The sequence below is a fragment of the Neovison vison genome, chromosome 4 (genome assembly GCF_020171115.1).
Source record: "Neovison vison isolate M4711 chromosome 4, ASM_NN_V1, whole genome shotgun sequence".
NCBI classification, from domain to species: Eukaryota; Metazoa; Chordata; class Mammalia; order Carnivora; family Mustelidae; genus Neogale; species Neogale vison.
Genome location: NC_058094.1, coordinates 73,243,436 through 73,267,891, shown reverse-complemented (window position 1 = coordinate 73,267,891; position 24,456 = coordinate 73,243,436). Strand labels below are relative to the sequence as shown.

Here is a 24,456-nt window from a genome sequence, read left to right as displayed (position 1 = left end):
AGCAGATTATCCCCCATACTGTAAACGGTCCTCATCCAATCAGTTGAAGGCCTAAAGAAAAAGACACCCTCCACCCCCAACCAACCACCTCCAAGGAAGAGGAAACTGTTTCCAGACTGCCTTTGGCCTTAAGCTACAACATCAACTCTTCCTTGGGTGTCCAGCTTGCCTGCCTACCCTGCAGATTTTGGATTGGCTAGACTCTATAATCATGTGAGTCCATTTCTTACAATAAATCTGTGTCTCTCTGTTTCTGTCTACACACACATACACACACACACACACACACACACACCCTATTATATTGATTCTGTATCTCTGAAGAACCTTGACTAATAACAAAATGGGGGAGGGTAAAGGTATCAGGGTTCCTACCTTTTACATGCCTTCTGCCTAAAAGTTAAGGGAAAAACTCAAAATACATGTTAAAAATCTACAAGCATGGGGTGTCTTGGGAGTACAGAGGTAAAGTACATCTTCTGGTCTGGAGTAAGAGATAGGGGTGTAATCAGGGGAGGCTGCCTAGCAGTGGTAACCTCTAAGCTTATTTCTAAGGAGGAGGACTTTGCCAGGAGGATGTGAAGAGGGGAGGCCAGAAAGAGCATTGTGAACAGAGGAAAGCCATAAGCTTCAGGTACTGTACTAATAAATTTAGTTTTTATCCTCAGGATGATGGTGAACAACTTTGCTCAGATATGTTCCATTCAGCTGTAAGAATCCCAGGAAGAACTTCACTGACATATATATTTTTTAATATCAAGACAACTTATTATGGCTTGACTGCTGCTCGTGTTGGTTCTATTTCTGTTTTCCTTATGATCACAGAAAACCCCGAGGTATCCATACAAGGTACTAGTTGCATCAAGCTAATTTACTGGCCGCATTATAATCTTCTAGGTCTTTCCTTAAAGCTGCTTTACAAGTGGGATTTCTGTTAGTGTAAATGTAACTTGCTTTCTACTGCCATCTGGTGTTCTTTCAGGGCACTGATTATCACTTTTTAAAAGAATACAAATAGCAACCAGGACATCTTTAAATGCCTAAAAGACAGTCACAAAAATATAGTGTTTAAGCGTATCCTTAATTGTAATGAATAATACAACAGGATATTCAGTATTGGTCTAAATCAAAGAATAATTTCAGGAGAAGTCCTTGATTCAAATGCAATTATAACACACACACATGCACACAGAGCAAAAATACATTTCCTTTTTGCTGGCAGGGGTATACTGTTGCTTCTCAGGTTCCTTTAAAGACTCAAAAATCCTCAACTAATAATGACTCTTTTTTTTTTTTTTAAAGATTTTATTTATTTATTTGTGAGAGAGAGAGGAGCGAAGAGTGAGCACAGGCAGACAGAGTGGCAGGCAGAGGCAGAGGGAGAAGCAGGCTCCCTGCCGAGCAAGAGGCCGATGTGGGACTCGATCCCAGGACCCTGAGATCATGACCTGAGCCGAAGGCAGCTGCTTAAATAACTGACTCTTGATCTATGTTAAACCAGCCGCATGTTGCATACTTTCACATTCAATGAATTGCTCAAGCACCACTTTTTAAGAAGCTCCAAGTCATTTTTTATTCCTGTCTTTCTTTCTCTCATACCTCATATCCTATCCATTAGCAAATTCTAGTGACTTCACAGGCAAATACATGGAGAATCTAACCACCACTCACCTCCATTATGCCACATCCTAATACCAGCCCTATTACTCCCTCCTGGGGTCTCCTACATGGTCTCCTTGCTTCCAGTCTTGCATCCCCAGAGCCAGAATGAGCCTGTTGAAACATGAGGCTCATCATACCAACCTTCTGTTCTTACTCTCTCAGCGGCCATCTTGCTCAAGTTAATACACAAAATCCATAAGAGTGGCGGCCCTCAAAGCCCTATGTGATTCGGACCCTGTGAGCCCTCTGAACCACCCACTCCTATCCTTCCCCCTCCCCCATTCTCCACCTGCCACACCCACCTCCTCACTGATGCTCACACATGCTAAGCTCACTCCTTCGGGGACCATGCATGTACTATTCCATCCGTAGACTCGGTCCTCCTGGGTGTGTGCACAACTCGTTCCCTTGCATCATGAAACATCACTATCTCAGAGGCCTCTCCACAGAGCAACAATCCTGCCCACTGTCATTTGTTGTAGTCTTTTCCTGTTTTACATTCCTTTTCATACTTACCACTGTTATATTTTAATTTTTAACAATTACATATCTAACCTCTCCCCCGCCCACCCGCCAAACACACACACAGTAAATAACAAGCACCAGGAGAACGGGACTTTGTTTTTTTTTTTTCTTTTCCCAATTTATTTATTTTCAGAAAAACAGTATTCATTATTTTTTCACCACACCCAGTGCTCCATGCAAGTTGTGCCCTCTATAATACCCACCACCTGGTACCCCAACCTCCCACCCCCCCGCCACTTCAAACCCCTCAGACTGTTTTTCAGAGTCCATAGTCTCTCATGGTTCACCTCCCCTTCCAGTTTACCCAAATTCCCTACTCCTCTCTAATGCCCCTTGTCCTCCATGCTATTGGTTATGCTCCACAAATGAGTGAAACCATATGATAATTGACTCTCTCTGCTTGACTGATTTCACTCAGCATAATCTCTTCCAGTCCCGTCCATGTTGCTACAAAAGTTGGATATTCGTCCTTTCTGATGGAGGCATAATACTCCATAGTGTATATGGACCACATCTTCCTTATCCATTCATCCGCTGAAGGGCATCTTGGTTCTTATTGACTGTGTTAGCCCCGGTGCCTACAACAGAGCCTGGCACATAGTAGGTGCCCAGAATATACTGAATAAATGGATGAATAAAAGTGACTGTTTGAGTTGACATCCATTAAGATGTTTTTGCTGCCATTGCTTTGTAGTTCATGCATTTTGTGGTTGTGGGGATGGAATATGTGGGAAAAAGATGACATCCAGTGGGGAGAAACGGATATAGCAACCTTATCTAAAACAAATAGAATCTGATTCAATTTCAGAATCTGGCAAAATGGGCCTGTTTTGGAATAAACCCTATTTCAAACCTATGACTCTCTAAAAGGAAAGAACATAGTGGGTTGAGCCGCTGCCTTCGGCTCAGGTCATGATCTCAGGGTCCTGGGATCGAGTCCCGCATCGGGCTCTCTGCTCAGCAGGGAGCCTGCTTCCTCCTCTCTCTCTGCCTGCCTCTCTGCCTACTTGTGATCTCTCTCTCTCTGTCAAATAAATAAATAAAATCTTTAAAAAAAAAATAGAATTATCAATTCTAAATAAAAGCAAAATCTTCTGCTCTCACCACAGTTCCTCAACAATATGCTTGAGGGGAGATCACACAAGCACAGAATCTGGCAACCTGATATTTTCATCCTGAGACAAACTCGGAAGGGCCATTTAAAAGAAAACAAAACAAAACACCAAACAAACAAAAAACAACTCCACTTCTATCATTATGAAACTGAAGTCTGACTATTAAAACACATTCCATTTTTTCACTACATGTTCCAAAAATGGAGTATTTCCTCTTCCTTCTTCCCCACAGTTAACAGCACCCTACAAATCTGAGTAAAAAAGAGGATGGAATTCCCAAAGTGGACAATGAATGTCAATGGATTTTCAATGATTCTGGGGTAATTCTAAGACTATTCCTGCATTTTACACCCAATAAAATACTTCAGAGACAAACATCTGTTGATCGGTACTGCTAGAAACTGCCAGTTTCCTACCATGGGAGTGTGATGACCCAAGCAGGCAAAGCTGACCCAAGGATTTTCTCCACAAATTCTCTGAAGAAACAGCCCAGAAAGCCCAGCACCTACCACACTGGACAAGTCCCCTTTGGATCAGAAGCCTGGAGGACAAAGCAGTACAGAGTATGGTGGGCAGTGAGGAAGGAGGCACAGCTCCCTGAGGACAAAATGGAGCCTCCGAAGAGGGAGCAGCACAGCTGTGAGCAGCAGTGGGGGTAGGGCTTGCATGTGTTTACTATCTGCGAGCGCCAATGTCCAGAGTCCACCCTCCCCCGTCTCTTTGTCAGAAGCACTGAAGTAGATTTCCCAGGAGCAAACAAGTAAGTGGGAGAATGAGAAAGACTGACTTGCAACACTCGCATGGCCTGGATAGGACATCCCAACTACATAAAGGAAAATGTCAAACTCTATGCCACAGCCTGGCCCCCGAATTTCTCTCTGACTGCATGATATATACACCCTCAGCTTGGTTGGGGAGCTCCAGGTTCTCAGGCTTGGCTGTCCTGCCTCAGGACCTTTGCATAGGCGCTTTCTCCTCTCCGTGTGCTCCTAGCTCAGCATTCACACAGTTGCCTTGATAGTATCCCTAACTTCCTCAGAGATATTCTCCCCTTTCCTCCCCACCTCCTGCCAGCATACTCTCCTGCTCCGTATCCTTTAGAGCACTATCACTATTTCAGATTGTGTGCGTGCTGTTGGATTCCTGACTGGGATGTGAGCTCCATAAAAGATGGAATTTTGTCTTATTTTCACCTGCATCCACTTGCCTACAACAACAGTATCTCGCATGTAGTAGGTAGGCATGCAAATATTTAAGTGGATAAATAAATTCATGTATGTTTTTGTGAATGATGAAAAACTGGTATTTTTTTTAACATTCTGATGATTTACTGAAACTTTTAGCATAGAGCAGTAGCCATTTCCCTAAAATATGGTGGTAGAGTACACCCTGTTAACAGGAGTAAAATACTGCATGCTCAAGACTGCTAATCGCTTCTTCCTCTCAATATTTGATGTTCTTTTCCTCTGTAGAGCCAGAACCCTGAATTTTAGCTTTACCAATGTTCTATCAGTTAAATGTAGTTTTCCTAAGAAGTTTTACTACTTCTCTCCACTTCCTTCATGGTATCTGGATATGGTGGTAATGGCTGGCACTTCAATGGCTCTTTTGAAACATGAGGTTATAGACTAAGGGCAGCAGAATGGCAAGAGAAGGAGCTATGGCCATAATGAGCCATTAAATTGGTCCTAGGTTATTTATGTGGATAAGAAATAAACTCCTATCTTGTTTAAGGAACTAAAATCTGAGGTTTTTAAAAATTACATATAACTGTACTTAATTATAATGGGAATGTGTGATTTGTAAGGAAGGTCTAAATCCAACTCAACCACTGAAGACATAGGAGGAGGGTAAAAATAGGGTGTTGTGGGGCACCTGGGTGGCTCAGTGGGTTAAAGCCTCTGCCCTCGGCTCGGGTCATGATCCCAGAGTCCTGGGATCGAGCCCCACATCGGGCTCTCTGCTCAGCAGGGAGCCTGCTTCCTCCTCTCTCTGCCTGCCTCTCTGCCTACTTGTGATCTCTGTCAAATAAATAAATAAAATCTTAAAAAAAAAAAAAAGGGGGGTGTTGTTAAGAAACCAGGATTTTCCTTAAGAGTGTTTATTTCCCTAACCAATACAGGACAGGAAAACAGAATAAAGGACAAAGAGGATTTGTTTTATCTCCTTTCTCCTTTAACTCAGGGTTAGTCTCTGGGATCACCAAGTGAGACGTGGGCTAACGTGGTTCCAAGAGCAGCCTCGGTCCTACCTCTGTGGTCTCTGCCTTGGAGCCACGACAAGACATGGACATTCGTCCAAGGCTAATTGAATGATGTGGATCATTTTAGTGAGTGTTTTGTACAGCTAAATTTATACAACCTAAAAAAAAAAAAACAAAACCCACCCTTCATTCTTTAATTATATGTGTTGTACTTTGGGGGCTTAAAAATACCTTTGCTTTTAGAACTGATTATGACTATACATATGGATCTTTTAAAAAGCATTGTTTTAACTAAATCTTAAAACTGGCACAACTATCATTCACCCCTAAATCACTCAAATTCATTGCTAATCAAAGCAATCTGGAGTGCAGATATTTAGACAGTAATAGTAGTAGCAGACTGCATTTATGATTTATAAGTAGTTTCATTCTATCTTCCTGTTTTGAAGTATATCCTGTGAGGCATTAAGAATCATGATCCTTGGGGCACCTGGGTGGTTCGGTGGGTTAAGCCTCTGCCTTCAGCTCAGGTCATGATTTCGGGGTCCTGGGATCAAGCCCCATATCGGGTTCTCTGCTTCCCCCCTCTCTCTGCCTGCCTCTCTGCCGACTTGTGATCTGTCTGTCAAATAAATAAATAAATAAAAATAAAAAAGAATCATGATCCTTATGTCTGGATAAAGAAACTGAACATGAAAGTGTATTTAACGCTTTGAACACTTGTCAGTTCTGTGCTCCAGAAAGCATGGGTATGACGATCCAGGCAACCACTGACGTCTGACATGTGAGGTCACGGAGAGGACCACGTAATCACTCCGGTTTCTTTAGGGATGACAACAGCTGTCTTCTTACCCCAATGTCACTGACTCAAGCCTTGGGTTTCCCATAGATTTCCATCCTAAGAGTTCTATCTGGCTCTGGTTCTTACTTTAAGAATGTCTATAATGTCTGTTCAAATCCTTCAAAATTAAAACATAATAGAAATTCAGGGAACAAATAATTACTAAGTGTCTACTATGTGCCAGACACAGGAAACGCAGCAGTGAGCAGGACAAAAATGTGTCTTCATGGAAATTGGATTCCAGTAGGAGGTTCAAACAATAAATCCCAAAGAATTAAACTAAATATCATCAAATGGTGTTATAGAGAAAATAAAGTAAGGGAACAGGGTATGGAAAGTAAGGGGGCTTTAACTTGAAATAAGGTTAGGGTTCGCTAAGGAGGCCAGAGTCGAGCAAAGACTATGGCAAGCCATGTGGTTTCTGTGAGAGAAGAGTCAGCTGGAGGGAACGGTCAGTGCAAAGGCCCTGGGTCCCATGAGTGCTTGGTAAGTCCGTATAGCTGGAGTAGAGTGAGCAAAGGAGAGAGAGTATTATAGGATGTGATGTTGGGGAGGAAACCAAGAGAAGATGGAGAAGGGAGAATGGATTTTACGAGGGCTTGTACTGCAAAGGACTTTCATTTTGAGGAAGCTATGAAAATACTGGAGACCGTGGGCAACACAACACAGCTTAGGTTTTAAAGGGGTAACTGCAGCTTGTGTATTGAGAAAGATTATAGAGGCAAGGACACGGGAAGATCAGTTAGGTGGCAACTGGAATTATGCTGGCAAGAGACGGCAGTAGCTGGGAGCTAGGTGGTGGTGGCTATCAGAGGCAGGGGACAGAGGAATTCTGGATATATTGTGGGGAGAGGACTGACAGGACTTGCTAAGGTAAATTTAGGGAGGCATGAAAGAGATGTTTCGCAGGAGGAGCGGGTTTCAAAAGGGGAGGTCAGGAGTTCAGTCCACACAAGTTTGAAGTGATGATCAGATGTCCAAACGAGGTTCTCTGGCAGACAGCGGGCAACAGCTGGACATCCCAGTCTAGAGACCAGGGAAGAGACCCAGGCTGCAGGCAAGTGCGGTCATCATCGGCAGACAGTTATTTAAAGCAAGGAGATTAAGTAATCACTGAGGGAGAGTGTGCAGATAAGAGAAATGCTCTGAGGACTGTGTCCTGGGACACCTGAGTGCTAGACAGTCAGGGAGATGAGGAACAGCACACACAGCAAAGAGTAAGGGAAAGACCAAGAAGATGTGGTAACCAGCGAGCCAAGGGAAAGAAGCATTCTGGAATCGTGAAAGGGATCAGTTCTAGCAAAAGCTGATGATATCCTCCTCCTTGCTTTGTTTTCCCCTTCATAAAGTTGTCCCTCCTTATTTGCAGGGGACACATTCCAAAACTCCCAGCGGATGCCAGAAACCACAGACAGCACCAAACCCTATGTATACTATGTTTCCTTTTTATACCCACATACCTATGATAAACTTAAATTTATAAATTAGGCACAGTAAAAGATTACTCATTATTATAATTAATAATAAAATAGAACATGCACAATAATAGTGTCATAAAAGTTATATGAATACGGCCTCTCTCTCTCTCTCTCAAAATATCTTATTGCCCTATACTCACCCTTCTCATGAAGATATGAGATAAGAGAATGCCTCTGCAATGCGATGAAGTGAGGGGAAGGATACAGACATTGTGGTGAAGCATTAGGCTCCTACTGACCTTCTGACTATGTCAGAAACAGGATCATCTGCTTCCTGATCACATCTGACCGCAGGTCATTGAAATCGTAGGAAACAAAACTAGGGAGAAGGTGGCTACTTACTTATCAAGATCAGAGTACATCATGATGTCACAGAAGATCATGAAGGTGGGGCAGCATAGAGAACTTGGGTCACGACTGAGCTAAATGCCAGTCATCTATGTAGAAAAGTCAACCAACAGCTTCTAACATTGACGAGAAACTTGCACAAGTAGCTATTTAGAAATGTGCAGTAAGTGCTAGAAGAAACAGCTAAAGGAAAGTCAGGGATGGGACTCTCAGGGAGTAGGGATGTAGAGGACTGCTGGTTTTCATTAGAAGTCTTACTTTAAAACCGTATCTCAGGGTTGCTTTCATAAAAAAATTAAATACAACTAGTCAGGGGAAAAAAATGCATGGCTAGATGTCTAGTTCCCAGCGTAAGGGCTACAAAATGACAGCCAGAGGTCAGCAATTCTGTATGCTTAGCGAGTAATTATACACGGAGACCATGTACATTATGTATATTATAATGTTACATACTATTATATCTTCTCAAATGTAGACACTGCTTTCTTCACTCAAAATTAAAGGCACTTCTGAAATTGTAAGGTTTAATCATTACAGATTTTATCATTCAAATGATATTACAAGCAAATAGAACTATTCTATGATCCCGTAATCACACTACTGGGTATTTACCCCCAAAATACAAAAACACTAATTCAAAGGGATACATGCACCCCTATGTTTACAGCAGCATTATTTATAATAGCTAAAACATGGAAGCAGCCCAGGTGTCCATCAATAGACGGATGGATAAAGAAGATATGTATATACACGATGGAATATTATTCAGCCATAAAAAAGAATGAAACCTTACCATTTGCAACAAAATGGATAGAGGTAGGTAGTATAATGGATGTTAAGTGAAATAAGTCAGTCAGAGAAAACAAATACCATATGATCTCACTCATGTGTGGAATTAAAGAAACAAAACCAATGAATAAGGCAGAAAAAATAGACACACAAACCAAGAAACAGACTGTTAACTATAGAGAATAAACCGATGTTAGCAGAGGGGAGGGAGGTGGGGGATTAAAGAGCACATTATTATGAGAAAATTAATTAATCAATTAAATGATGTAAAAAAAATTGTGAGGGATAAAATTAGTAGCCTTGCTTACTATTTAGAGATTCTTATTGTCTAACGTGAATTAAATACTTAAAAATGTCAAGGATTGGAAAGAACAAAGAGAAGTGGAATATGGGGGGGAAAAGCATTATCCCATATCATCTATATAATTTTTTAACTTATTTCCTCACTCTGAGTAAGCTAAGGAAACTTTGTAAGAGCTGACTTAAAATTCTACTGGGTTATTTAGTAGAATTGGGTATTGTAATCAACTGTGGGAAAGCAGAAACGATTCTATACGGATATAACCTTGTTTGCATGTCCTTCCAACAATTCAGAGTTTCTTGTGAAAAAAGAACATGTTCTAGTAATCTCTGGCCCTCTATTCCTGGCACAGATGTTAACATAAACAATATTTAACATTTGCTAAGTACTTTCCCTGGGCTATACATTGCTTTAAGTACTTTACACATATTTTCATTTAATTCCCTTTGTAGCAACAGGAGTCTTCTGGTTTCTGAACTTGGTACTATTTTATTCCCATATCAGAGAAGAAACTGAGGCACAGAGAGGGCAAGGAATTCTCAGACCATATATAGTGAATGGCAAAACCTGGATCAGAAGCCAGGGAATCTCTTTGGCTCTTAATGCTTATGTAAATATTAATAAATATTTGTTGATAAAACCATTAAAATAATAAGTCCAGAGGCAATTTAACTGATGATATAAAATAAAATCACAATGTTATTCATGATTAGTATAATGATTTTCTTCCTATATATATTTGAAAGGCAGTTTATTTGATGATCTCACCTTTTTCTTTTATTTCTGGATCGTCTGTTTTTCTATTTGTTTCTGAAAAGTAAAGACAAAATAAAATAAGTATTGTAAAAGTCACCATTATTATCTCAAAATATAGGACCATATTTAAATGAATTCAAATAAATATAATTCAAGAAAAATATTTCTGGGCATAGAATTCCATTTTTCTAAACCCTGAATCCTTTACACATGAAATTCATTACAAAATATTAAGATTAGACTCATTCAATTTAACTTATAAAAGTCACTGGGCAGTCACTAGATATGAGGCATCAGGTTAAGTATTCCTCATCTACAGCGAAAAAGTGGCTGTGGGTCACCTCCACCGATTCTAAATGCCTCTGTGGGGTAAAGGCAAACTGGACTGGAGAGAAGCCCTCATCAAAGCTTGCTCAATATTTATACTGTGTCCTAAAACCAGAAGACAACTTTATAATAGTCACCATGTGCTTTAAAGAAATGCCACATGTCCCCCTCACTGGGGTGACAGCAGTCTCGCTTCCCTAAGGACTTCACACATACACAAGTGGACCACTAAGGGTGCCTGCACTGAGCCCAGGTGCTGAGGAGCCGAGATGGGCCCGACAGCCCACCAGTGTCAGCCTCTTACTAAGTGAACCAGTCAGAGGGTCCCTCCCACGAATGGGACTGAATGCAGTGAAACCCACCCAGAACCTGGACCAGTCAAATAATGTCCACCCTACACGGAAAACTATGGTACGTGACCTGACCATGCACTTTATTTATAACTTCATTTCTGTCCTATCTCAGATCTGGCCCATGTTTCATAGAAGTTGGGGGTGTAGCTAAATTTCAAGGTAGACCAGTTGATTACAGTTCCCATAGGTACTTACCTAGCTTTGGGTATTTCTAGAACACGTGTATAGGCATATGTGTGGGAGTCAGGATAAGGCAGAGTTTGGGAGGCTCAGACTCAGTTCCTCCCTCATAGTAGATTGGGCTGTGGGGTCAGATCAGGGGTACGACCACAGAACACTTGATTTTGTTGCTCCCCAGTTTCCTCCATTGATCATTCATATCAAACATTTCATTTTGAGAAAGTGACAAGTAAATCTGAGGCAGGCATCCAAGACAAGGGAAGGATTTTTATAGGTCCAGCATTTTCAAGAAACTAATGGAGAGGAAGGGAATGACCTCTGAAAGCTACCGCATGCCGGGTTTGCTCGAAGCACATCATGCCTGCCTCTTGCCACCCTTTGGAGAGGTCTACCTCCCTTTGTGCAAAGGAGGAAGCTGAGGCTGAGAAAGCCCAGTGCCCACCGTATCAAGGTCAGCCGTATACAACCTTCCAAAGCAGATCATCCTCCCCCAGCGCCCATCCCGTCAGTTCCAGAAAGAGAAACAGGAGAGATAGGGTCCTGTAGCCTTTGCCTCCTGCAAAGAGTGGCTTTTATCGAGCTGACTGCCCACCCTTCCTGCCAGCAGGACAGGAGGGACAAGGGATATTTAAAAAAAAAAAAAAAAAAAAAAAAGCCATTCCAGATCTCTGTTGAATGTCCCAGAATTTCTGATCTTATTAACTATAACCTCCTTTATCAAAAAGCTAGTCAGTATGTCATTTCATAGGATGCACTCTCGCAGGTGTCAAGGACACAGGATTGAGGAAAACAACAACAAACAATCCTGTTCCTCTAGGAGTCCTTCCAGTGCTACCAGCAGTGCCTGCAGGAAGGCTGTGACCCGCCTCGTCCTCCAGTAACCCGTCACCTGGCACTGGCATGGGGCCAGTGTAAGTTGAAAACACAAGCACAAAATCCAAGTTGCTAACCCGATTAAACAGGTGGGTGCTTGAAGAGGAGTTTAGAGCTCTCCACACATCTTCCCACCCCCGGGGGAGAAACAAGGAGTGGTTTGAATGGGTGTGGGAGGGCCCTGGCCAGGCGAGCTCCCAGGAACAAGGCCACCATCTTTCTTCCTCCTCCATAGCAGTATTCAGGATAGGGCGATGAGTCTGACAGAAGATCCAACCCAAACTTCCCCAGCTCTGGGGAAAAGCTCTCTCTCACATCCCCTTCTGTCCCTCACCTCACATCAGCATGGGGACATCTGTGACTCATGTTTGGATATGGAGAAATGTGCTGGGGAGGCATCTTGGGCCCTCTGATTTTCAGTAGGTAAAGGTCTTTTCACAGAGATCCAGCGTCCCTCACTAGTATTCCGCAGAGCTAACAAGTAAAATGTTGCTCTGCTCTACTTCATTCTCTGCACAAATGCTTCCCTGGGAGGCCCCGGGTGGACCCGCTGTGCCCCAGAGGAAAAGGACTTACTGGACGCTTACTGTGTCCGAGGCATTGTTTTAAGCATTCATTGCAGAGGATCCCATCACCTCCATCCCACCCTGGGAAGTAGTTTTAATTGTATAGATAAGGAAAGGAAGGCTTCCAGAGGCTCAGGAATCTTGCCAAAGGTCACAGAGCAGGGAAGACTGATTTAGAAAGTATCCTCTGTAATAATAATTCAATCACACTTTGCATGGTCCAATGATGGGACGTCTCTAAGTTAAAGGGAGCTGTATGCTCAGCCCAATTCTGAAAATTACCCACGTCCAAGTTCACATGTAACTCATAGTTAGTGTTTAAGCGCTTGTATCCGAGAAGACGTGATGCAATCTCTAACTATACTGACTTTTTTCCCCTTTCAGAATAAGGAAAACCTTACTAAAAAGAATGGGATCTGAATCATTCAAAAATTATCATACACTGTTAAAGAAAATTGCCTTTGTGAATTCAAATACCCTGAACTCTAGGGTGTTCAGCAACTCTGCTTCTCCAATTACTGACCTGTTCTTCTTGGACCTTACATATGTCCAAAGCTAATTTCCATTAAGGCCTAGTTTTTCTCACCAGTATCTCGTCTCACTGGCATCAGTGACCCTCGAGGACTCTGCTTCCCCAGCGCTGGCCCACTCAGCCACTCACAGCTTTCCCAGCCCTTCTCTGTGTCCCTGCCAGTACTTCCTGAGGTCAGCCCTGCCCCCACCACCAACACTCCTTGGTCTCCAACCTGCTCCCCGACCTGCATTCGGGCCTCCCTCCCGCTGTTTCCACCTTCCACCTGCTGCCCACGTACTCACCACGAAGGACCATGGCTGGCAGGCCTTTCGGTCCCTCTGCCCCTCAGTTTCCTTATCTGCAAGCAGCGTTAAGCCCTCTCTGCTGGGAAAAATGCAACCCCCTAACACTCACAAAGCACTTAGCGGGGAAAATGCAGTTGATAAAAGTGGATCTGTTTCTCCTGAGTCTGAAGTCTTTATTTTTGTTTCTTCTGGGCATGCTGGGGGAGAAAACAACACTTTCCAGAACCCAGAGGCTTCTTCCCTACTTGTCTAGTTCTCCTTTTCTGCCCCAACAGTGAACATCGAAAGACAACTTGCTATACCCTGTCCTGCCCTTCTACCTGCTCAGACCGTTTGGTCTTCTCAGCTACGATGGAGTTCATGAACACGTGGTACGATGGTCATGGGGGAGCAGGAGGCTGTGTGTTTGTGGGGCGGGGGGAGTGGCTTGCCTCGCTGATGCTAAACAAAAACCCCCAAAGGAGGGATGCAGAGGCTATTTCATTTTAATCCAGCCCTTGGCAATGTAGCATCAGAGCCAACATTAAACAAAATAAACATCACCTATCAGAAATAGGTTCAAAAAGGATTGAAGGTACACCTTCGTGATTTCAGTCATCAAAAAGATACTGTAATATTCCAATATACTAGTTAAGTAGAAAATGAACTGATTTTGTTACATAATAAAATAATAATTCAAAATAATGACAATATAGAGAAGAATTCTGCATTTTATTGCACTCAAATAACATTAAACAGAAGACATTTACATTATTCTTAGAAAATCCATGATATTGCCCAGCGTGGCACATAGTTGAAGACAAGGCTCATTAATTCAGGTATATGGAATTAGAAAGTATTTAGGAAGTTGACCACAGCATAATGAATCCTCTGTTTCCAGAGTTCTAGAGATGATTATCTACAAAAATCCAGCAAAATTTTAAGCATTTATCAGGTCTATGTCACTCCTAAGTTTCCCTAAAAAAATAAGGCTTTATAAAAAGTAGTGTTCTATAATTCATATTATGAAGTAAGAGCTTTATTAGAATTAGAGTAGCAATTCTATATTACCCATATCACAGCTTTAGAAAATTATTGCATTTCTTAGTAACTCAATCTTCTGGATTTCACCACACACTGGGTCAGCATGCATAACTCACTACATTGTAACTATGATCTATAATGATAAAAATATAAAATCTCTTTGATTGTAACCCTAAAAGCAGGGGGGAAAGAAAAGTCATCTTATTTTAAAACAATGTTAACATTATCAAGAGCTAACCCTAACATGGAAATGAAATTACTTCTTATGGCTTTTTTTTTTTTTTTTTTTAAATAGCTCATGGTCCTTTCAAAATGATGATGTCACTACCTTCTTTTCTAACAAATGAGTATTTTCATCACAGCAACTATGTCCGAGCCAAAATAAACCACATTAAAAGTAGAGGAAAGTCTTCAAGGTAGAAAGAAAAGGCTCATATGTTACAAACAGCAGCAGGCAATGTGGCTGTGTGGACACTTTTCACACACAGTCCTAAATCAACCCGGCTAGAGGCCTCGTTCTCTAGTAAGATCACAGTGCCGCCTTCAGTGTTGGGAGGACATAACTTAATCAGCAAGAGGCAGAGCAACCTTTAAAATGCACACCGGTACTTTATACAGGTTTTCTAAAATTTAAACAAATGCCGAAGGGACAACGCTATTATATGCCTGATCCGAGGTGTCCAACAGTTTCTGCATGACAGAGCAAGCCATTCCTTTTGCCTATATCCTAGCAAGGAATTTCATTGTTCCCCCCAATTTAAAAAATAAATTAACCATGATAACTTAAGACTTTCACCAAAATATTCAATTTTCCTAATCAATGAGCTAACAGCTGCGAACCTCCAAACTGGAGTTTTACCCTGAATACTCCAAGCTAAGGTAGAAATGTCCTATGAGGGTATCAGTGCAGATATATACAAGTCCAATCTTCACAGCTAATAGCAACCATTAGTAGTGTTCCTCAGAGTGCAAGCGCGGGGCACTCCTCACAGCTTTGAGATCACACTTAACGCAGTTGACACAGGTCAGTCTGACAGACGTGAGGGTAATCGCTAGCCATATATATAAGAAACCCTGCCAAGAAATTATTGCTACATCATCACTATAATCAACTGTTACCTGAACAACACACACAAATGTAGGTAAGATCGGAAGCTGTGTCACAAAAAGGAAGAGAAGAGAAAACCCAAAGGATCCACTAATGCTATCGAAAACGAACATGCAGGAGTGTTAACAATACATGTAATTTCTGTTTCTAAAAACAAAAACAACAACAAAAAAACACTAAAATGCCAGTGGACTACAATCGATTGGAAACATCTTTAGTATTCATTCCCAAAGATCTTGGTCTGCTCAGTAATTACGTCACAAGATCTATCACAGCCATCTTTTGGAGCGTATGCTTAGGCTGGTCCTCCTGTGGTAGTGGGGGCAGTCTTTCTGCAGCTTTAAGTATCTGCAAAAATAAGGGGAAATCTAAATTAAAGGACCAACCAGACACAGACTGTGTAACTGCTTCATTCTCACTCTACTTGAAGAAAAGAAAAAACGAAACAAAACAAAAACACCAACAGAAGTAAATGCTTTTTATGCGTTATTGTTGTTTTTAAGGGCAACTCCTTCAACAGTGATTAACTACCCAGAGAGGTCCCTGGGAATTATTTGCAAAGCTGCTGATGAAAACTTAAGCTTCTTAGAGCAACTGAGAATTACAGCTAAATTTAAAAATTTCAATCTTTTGAGAAATACAAGCATTAACTCTCTTTCTCCCAACAGTATTTTCACTAGATTAATAAGAAATGTAACAGAGGAAAAAAAAAATCTAGCATGGTATTTGAAAAACAAATATAGGAAGGATTTCCAAGGAGCAACTAGATACTGTAAGTTGCAGTTAAAATACACTAATATAATCATATGTCAGTTTTTAATGTTACTGACAATATAAATGATCAGGCAAAAAAAAAAAAAAAAAGTATACCGTCAAAGTCATTCTTGCCCAAATTTTTTGCAAAAACTTTCTCATTCCAAATTTTAGTATCTGGTTGATTTTACCATCACAGCATTAGATCTGTTACAATCTGAGTAGGGAAGAAGATGGTGCACTTAAAGGTCCAACTAAATTTTGAAATAATTTCTAAATCTCGAGTATGAGCCTTCCTTCCTCCCTTCCTATCTACCCATCTACATATGTGTGTGCGTGCATGTGTATTCAGAAGTTTTTATATGAGCAGATTTGGTGCTAATGTGAGGTAACTAGAAATCTTATGTATACTTTCATATATCCAACAGAAATGAGCATTTATATACAAAAGACAAGTACAGGATTATTCATAGAAGCTTTTTTCTAACAGTCAGAAACTAGAAACATTCACAATAGCTATCAATGTAGAATGGATTTTTTTAAGGTACATATAGTAAATGACTGCAATGAATAAAAACCAGCACTATACTCTACAAAGTAGATGAAACCAGACACGCTGTTATGCAACAACAACAAAAAAAGTCATCAAAAAAGTGTATCTTCGTTTGTGTATGTTTGCTTCTGGCTTTCTTTTATTAAATTCAAAAGCAAGCAAACCAATCAATGGTGACAGATCAGCACACTCACTGTTGGGGGAGATGTGACTGAGCGGGAGGAGGGAAGGTTTCTGGGGTGCTGGAAGCTTTCTGACTAGTGGTATAGGAACGGATCACAGGTGCATTTCCTTCACTGGCCGCTCAGCAAGCGAGCACGTCTCTGTGTGTTAATTACACCTCAACAGAAAATGTTTTTACAAATGCCTTTGACTTCAGGTTGTCTTAGAATCTATCAGTGAGCTAGTCTAGGAGAGGAATGAGCATTCCTGTAACCTGTGCCATCAAACATAGTAGTAGGAAGCTGTTTGAGGCATAGGGATGAGCACCAATTAAAGGGCAAATAACCTAAAAGCCCAGTTACAATTCTGAAGGACCCAAAAGTATGCTCCTGCATATTTACTTTTTTTTTAAAAGATTTTATTTATTTGACAGACAGAGCTCACAAGTAGGCAGAGAAGGAGGCAGAGAGAAAGAGGAAGAAGCAGGTTCCCCGCCGAGCAGAGAGCCCGACGTGGGGCTCGATCCCAGGACCCTGAGATCATGACCCAAGCCGAAGGCAGAGATCCAATGCACTGAGCTACCCAAGTGCCCCTGCTCCTGCAATGTTGAAAGATGACTCTACTCAGAAGTGGTTCACTGAGTGGTAAACCCGGTACGTCCGAAATTGGGCCAATCACCTCCTCTGCTACTCTCCATTTCCTCCTGCCTCCAACAGGTCCATGAAGGACTGACCATTCATTCAATCAGGTCAGGAACATAGGAATCGTCCTCGACTCTTCCCTTTAGTCAGCCCTCTCTCCCCGAAAACTGCTTTCCATTTGAGTTCCCATGAGGTGGTCCGGCCAGTCCTCGCCCCACAGCTGAAGCATCTCAGGTCTCCAGCTTGGCTCAGTACATCTGCCCTCTTCCTCGTCTCTACCTCCTCACTGGTCTGCTCTTTTCAAATCTGGATTTGATCATGTGACTCCTCTGCTTAGAATTTTTCAGTGGCCTCCTGCCACCTTTAGGCCCAGATTCAAATTTTTAAACATCATTTTTGAGACACTCCAGGAACTGACGCCTGCCTGTTTTTCCACTTGTCTTCTTATACCTTTATATGGCTCACTGTCCTAGTCCTTGTTCCGCAAGCACTTGCTTCCTCTGCTCACCCCCCACCAGCTCCTGTCACTTCTAACAGCACGACAACACATGGGGAGACCTATCTGACTCTCCATACCCTTGTTCCCAAAGTTGGATTAGCTATCCCTCCTTCTTTGTGCTGCCCTGCCTACCCCTCTGGGGGGTTAAGAACATCACAGTGGTTGTTTTACTCAGCTGCACGCCCAGAGGACTGGGACCTGCTATGGGGCAGGCACTGTCTTATTGTTCGAGTCTGGCTGGGTGCCTTAGTGACATGTTAGGAAATGCTGGATGACAAGGGGAGGCATGAGTAAAAGTTTGCACAGGTGCAGCAGAGTGAAACCATCAGCACTGCTAGACCAGGCCACGATGGGATGAGTTACAAGTGTTACATCCATTTTCAGAGAGATGGGAGCAACGGAAACACTGATGCTTACATAGCTCCAACTTGAATAATATGATTATCACCATAAAACATTAATTTCTTTTTTTTTCTGGCATGGTATGACAGAAAAAAAATTGTTACTGGAACCAGTTAGTAAAATGGCCTTAACATACAGTTTGGCAGGAAATTTTACTCAGATGAATTTCGAAAGTGATTCCTTCATAAATGAATCAATTTGTGCTGTGCATATTTATTGTGTCATATTGCCAGAATCACATGCTTTATGATTTCAATTAAAAAATCTGGGTTTGGGGGCACCTGGGTGGCTCAGTCAGTTAAGCAACCGCCTTTAGCTCAGGTCATGATCCTGGGGTCCTGGGATCGAGTCCCACATTGGGTTCCCTGCTCAGCGGTGAGTCTGCTTCTCCGTCTGCCTCTGCCTACTGCTCTGCCTACTTGGGCATGTGTGCTCTCTCTCTCTATCAAATAAATAAATAAAATCTTTTAAAAAAAATCTGGATTTTAGGAGACAGGTAAAAACTCACTTAGGAGCCTGGATTGCAAGAACAATTTTTTATAAAAGACTGGTATTCAAAATGATCGACTTCTAATATCAGAATGATCAATTCCCAGGACTGACTTTGTCAAGAGCAAAGCACTTATAAATTTACAAATATAAAGAAAAGATGACAAAATTCAAGCTACCAGACAACTGACTTTCCACCATAAATCCTAATCTTCGACACTTCCGGGTCCTAGCTGAAGTACTAACGCAGAGTAAGGAAAGATGCGGAGTAAGATGACAGCTCTGTCTGGATCACATCAGAACAGCTCTCGGAGCTCATCAGCCGTTAGGCCTTCCCTTATGAAAAGTCCTCTAGAGCACAGAGACCCAGAGTCTGAATTCTGGAGCCAACAGGCAAGCGGCAGCGTCCATTCTGCCACCCACCGGCTCTCACATCAGCTTCGTTGTGTCTCGGTTTTCTCATCTGTAACATGGAGATAACAGCACGTCTAACAGCCTCTTAGGCAACCAGAAACCTTAAATGAGGTAATTCATGGAATGTGCTTAGAAGAACTCCTACAGAATGCTTGCTACTTCCTACAGGGTCACATTCCCTGTCCCTAGGGTGTGGGTCAATACAATGGTGAACTAAGACAGTCCCCGCCCTGCAGAGTTAGAGCATGCCAATAAATATATCATTGCGAACTTTGATAAGCAGTATTAAGACAGTATAACCTAGTCTTGGAATGATCAGGAAAGGCAAAGTAATCATCACTTAAGATCCCAAGGGCCAGAGTAAAGTGCACTAAGAGCTAGCATGTTGCAGAGGTCCTCCAATAACATTTCCCTTGAAAAACAGATTTTCAAGATTGGAAGTTAAGGAGCATTGCAAAGTTGGGGGAGAGAGGCCCTATCATCAGTGTTCCTGCAGTTTCTGTCATCCCACAGATTGTTAAGCACTTAAAAGAGCAGTTGGCTTATTGTACATGAAGATCATGAATACAGAGTTTCAAGGATTATTCTTTTATAACAGTGAATAAAAGAGGTTGTAATATAAACTAAGTCTATGAAAATAATGGGAAATAAGCAAAGCAAGCGCAATCATTAAAAATAAATATTGCTAACTCTTGGCCTCACAGTCTCTTCTGGAAAGGTCACACTGTAACTGGGCAGCAGGTTAATCCAATTTTTATGACACCAAATTATAGGTTACAACTTCCTGAGCAGGTCTTTCAGGATTTAACTTCTCTTGATTCACCTCGAAGATCAGGCTAATTAATTACTAAACAAAAATAGCCACAGTCACCATTTATTTATTGGGAGCTTATCATATTTCAGTGAGTACACATATTTAGCAAATCTTTGTTTTTATGTGCCTCGGTTGTTAAATACCTCCTCTAAAATAGCACCTCCTTCCAGCACCCGAACCACTGGGTATTTTATATTTATGCTGCAAGGAAATTCTGGCACTCAGCTTATAAAACATGTAAAAAAAAAGCACAGAAATTTCTGGCCAGAAAACAATATTATTTTTTATGCCTTCGCTAAAGTCAGGTCAATATTAAAAAATATGAACTGTAACCAGAAAAAGGCCAATGTTGTAAAAACTCATTATTTTAAAAAATGCTGATAAGACAATTTCTTTAAAGTACTGGACAGTAATCAAAATGCTAATTCAGTAACATGCTCTGCCTCCTCAAGACAGAAACAAGGCCCTCTGTAAAGCACCACTCAACAAGAAAGAAGAAATTATAAGGCAGGATAGAATCAGCAGCTCCCCCTGCTCTGCGCACCTTTCCTAAACACAAAATACACGCACCTGCATGGTATCCATCATGTAAAAGCCCCAATTCTCCATGGAGTTCCATTCTCATTCACATTATAATACCAACAACTCAGTTCTTTTAAGCATTTGTACAGATGACTAAAAACGTATGTGGTATAACAATCACCAAAACTTAAACATCCCAACGTGAAATAGGCAAAGATGAGTTGGGGTATACAACTAAAAATATTCTTTGATTATAAAAGTTATTTTTTTTCCTTGAAATTTATTATTTAATAGGTTTTGGCAGTTATTATTTCTACCAGACTCAAAAAGAGTCATGCATATCATTGCCACAAAATTCACATTAAGCATCTAAAAAATAGGAGCAATAATTCAACCATTAAGTGACACAAAAAGAAAGAAAATGGAAATAAAACACAGAAATAAGAGGAAATACGCTTGGGATAGAGGTACTGGAAACTCCCCTCTTGATAAAACATGTTTCCCACTATGAGAACAGGAGGTTTGTATGTTATTTCTGGTTGCAGGTAGAGTTAATGTCATCTCTAAAATGCCATTTGAAAACACAGGCCTTGGTTGAAATGATGTACCCATTCCCTAAATTCACTGCTGTAAGAGGGACATGTGGCAGAGGGGAGGGAAAAGTGCAGAAATGGATTAACCCAGTGAGCTGGAAACAAAGACTTCTGGTACTAACGAGGTCCAGGGCACTACGATGCCCTCATGGGAATGGGGAACTAGAAAAGTCAAGTCACTAAATTATGCACTACTAAACTCTCATTTTAAGGCAAATCAGATTCCATCATCAATTAGCTTATCAGTTAAAAAAGGGAGGGAAGCCCACCTAACTACTACTACCACCATCTATAATGGCCAAAATTACATGGTACTTTGATCATTACTGCTCCTCACCTCCTAGCTCAACAAACAGGGACTAGACTGAATGTGATGTGTATTTTCCTTTACTTTGGCTCAACTGATCAAAACACAGACAATTTTCTCTTTAAATTGAAGTACAATTAATCCTTCTCTCAGGATTTTTACCCTTCCTAGACTGACTTCCTACAGCCACTGTGACTATCAACAGTACATTTTAAGTTAAAACAGAAAAGGAAAGGGCGATTCAACCAAAAAAAATGTCATACCTAGTGGTACTTCCTGTTGTTCTTCAGCAGGGGGCATGTGTGCTTCTAAAATAAGAAAATGACAATACATTACATACTGCTGACCAGTGTTTCAAACACAGATTGTATTTAAGTTACAGTGATGGTTTTTACAGATGTTTCTGGGATACGACTGCAATGATGACAAAAACATTAGGTTTTCACACTATTACAACAAAGAAGAGTTAGCCATAACTTTGCAAAATGTTGTATACTTCTCAAGTGTGCTGTAAAACAGGCTTTCCATATCTGCCTAACTGACTAACCATGACCAAAACTCACTGCCTGGGCAAAAGAGATATGAACGAAAACCCCGGTCTTCACCACAATTTTGCATCAGACTTGATAAGAGAGCTGAGGAAAGAGGTCTAAAATACCTTGTTAAAAAAGTTTTTAATACACAACCCTAAATGCAACATGAATGAAATAACATACAGAAACTGAAAGAGAGTCCTAAAAGTTAATTACTATCCTTAATAAAGTTTCTGAAAAATAATTTTCAAGATAACATATTCTAAGACCGGCCAAAAATAAGGATATGACTTTTTAAACATCTTGCCTTTTTCCCTGGCCACTTCAATCCATTTGCAGCTAAAGAGACTGCATATAGACCTTATCAAATAATGGTATAATAATATACTGATCTGATTCCATCTATCAAATTATATCACATTTTAAGATCTTCATATCTAACAACCCATTGAACATTACCTTAATCTAGAGATAAGATTACATCAGTTTTCCTTTTGCTCCTGAAGACTTGGAACAGACTTAGGTCAAAAGGAAGAATTTTTATAGCATTTTCTAAAACTCATATATTTATGCAGCTATTTAACCATTTTTCTTCTTAAATTAATTTGCTTCTAATTTTAAGAATAATACATACCCAAATGGAAGATTTGGAAATATTTTTTACATAAAAGGAAAAAGGGAAGAAAAATTCACCTATTCCCACTAATCACAATGAATATTCTAGCATATTTCGTTGTTTTAGTGGCAGTGCTATGAACAACTAGGTTTCTCTGTTATGAACGGCTTGTTAAGGTTTGCCTACTGATCTCATTCTTAGTAAGTTAGAGAACTACTAGTACTGTATCAGCCTTACCAATTTTTTTCTCAGAATGTCTTTTATTTGTCATTTTAGGTCTGAAAAACTTGTGTGCATCATAAAGTATTAATCACATTATTATTTCCATCACTGATGTTATACTGAGAAAGCCTTATTATTATTTCAAGATAAAACAAATTTTCAATCTGAAATTCAAAATTTCAATTTAATTTTATTCTGAAAAAGTGTACATTTAACAGACTCACCTGAAATTTATTTTGGCAATGATATAATGGGAGGATTTTTTAAAAGGGAACAGTAAACTTATTATATCAGCACAGACTGATTTTCTTTACTCCAGGACTTTTTAAACCCACTTCAGTATAGATTTCTACTCCCACCTTCATGATGATGGCTCCCAAACACATCAGTCTCAGGTCTCACCCATCTAGCTCATATCATTGGCACACCCAACCCCCTATTTAATACCTCCAGCTGGGAATCCTGCATCACTCCCAAACTTAAAAATCTAATATGGAGCCTTGGTTTTCTCCCCTAAACCAGTTTACTCTAGATCCTACTTTCGCCACCATCCCACAGTTGGTAAACAGCCCCATCATTTGATAGTTATTCAAACCAAACCAAAGTCTCCCTTTATTTCTCTTTACTTCACAACCATCAGAAAGGTCCATCAGTTATAATTCAAAAATATATCTCAAATTCAAAACTTGCCCCTCCATTTTCACAGCCACGACATTACTCCAGGCCACCATGATCACTTCCTGGATTGGCACCCAAACATTTCCTTACAGGGTGGTCCCTGCCTCCATTCTTGCCCCCATCTAATCCATTTTCTAATTAGGAGTGAAAGTAATTCCTTAAAATAAGTCGAATTATGCCATACTTCATTGAAGTATTTTTCCCAGATTCCAACTGCACCTGGACTATAATTCAAATTCCTCACTAGGTCTTCCAAGTTCACAACTGATTGGTCACCTGAATCTTTAACGCTTAAACCAATTCAAGTTTAGTTTTCTGTTGCCTATAACAGAAAGTAACCTTCCTGACACAGATGGGGCGGTAAAGAGGGTTTAGGCACAGGGCTGATACAGCCTAACCTCTACTTTTGAATAGATCACCCTAATGGTATCATGACAGGTGGATTTGAAGGGGACAAGTATCTAGTTGAGAAGATGGGCCAGAAGGCTAACCCTGCTGTCCAGGAAGGTGATGAGGGCTGAACTAGATCACCAGAGCCACAGAGGAAAGAAGGGATTTGAGAAATGTTTTGGAAGCCCATTCAGCAATACTTGGGATTGATTAGCTACAAAGATGAAGGAAGTGTCAATGATGACACTGTCATTGCTGGTATAGGAATCCAACTATATTTTGATACACTGAGCCAAGTCAAGGAACAGTGGGCAAGAGAAGGTTAGAGGGCACATGAAGATGATGAGTCCCTTCTCACCGACCACTCAGGTTCCAAACACAGAAGCACAGAAACTACAGAGAGGGCTAACAGCACACAGTCCACTGCCCTGCAAAAAGAATTTTCTTAGCAGTCTCCACTATATCCTCTACTGGCTTATCAAAATGCCTGTAGAGGATATAATGGTGACTTTGGAAAAGTCTTTGGAAAAACTACTTCAAACACAGGAAAGGCAGGGCCAAGATGCATATTGTAACATTCCGCCTCTTATATAAAACAATA

The 24,456-nt window shown here is 40.9% G+C and overlaps 1 protein-coding gene across 1 annotated transcript in view; it reads right to left on the bottom strand.

Annotated features, from left to right (window-relative positions):
- Positions 1–24,456, bottom strand: part of ASPH (aspartate beta-hydroxylase) — a 219,291-nt gene that overhangs the window by 111,099 nt on the left and 83,736 nt on the right. Inside the window, exons 13-14 of the mRNA XM_044245543.1 lie at positions 21,680–21,724; positions 10,031–10,072 (exon numbers count right to left, since the gene is read on the bottom strand). Coding sequence (XP_044101478.1) covers positions 10,031–10,072; positions 21,680–21,724 — 87 coding nt within the window. The remainder of the gene's footprint in view (positions 1–10,030; positions 10,073–21,679; positions 21,725–24,456) is intronic.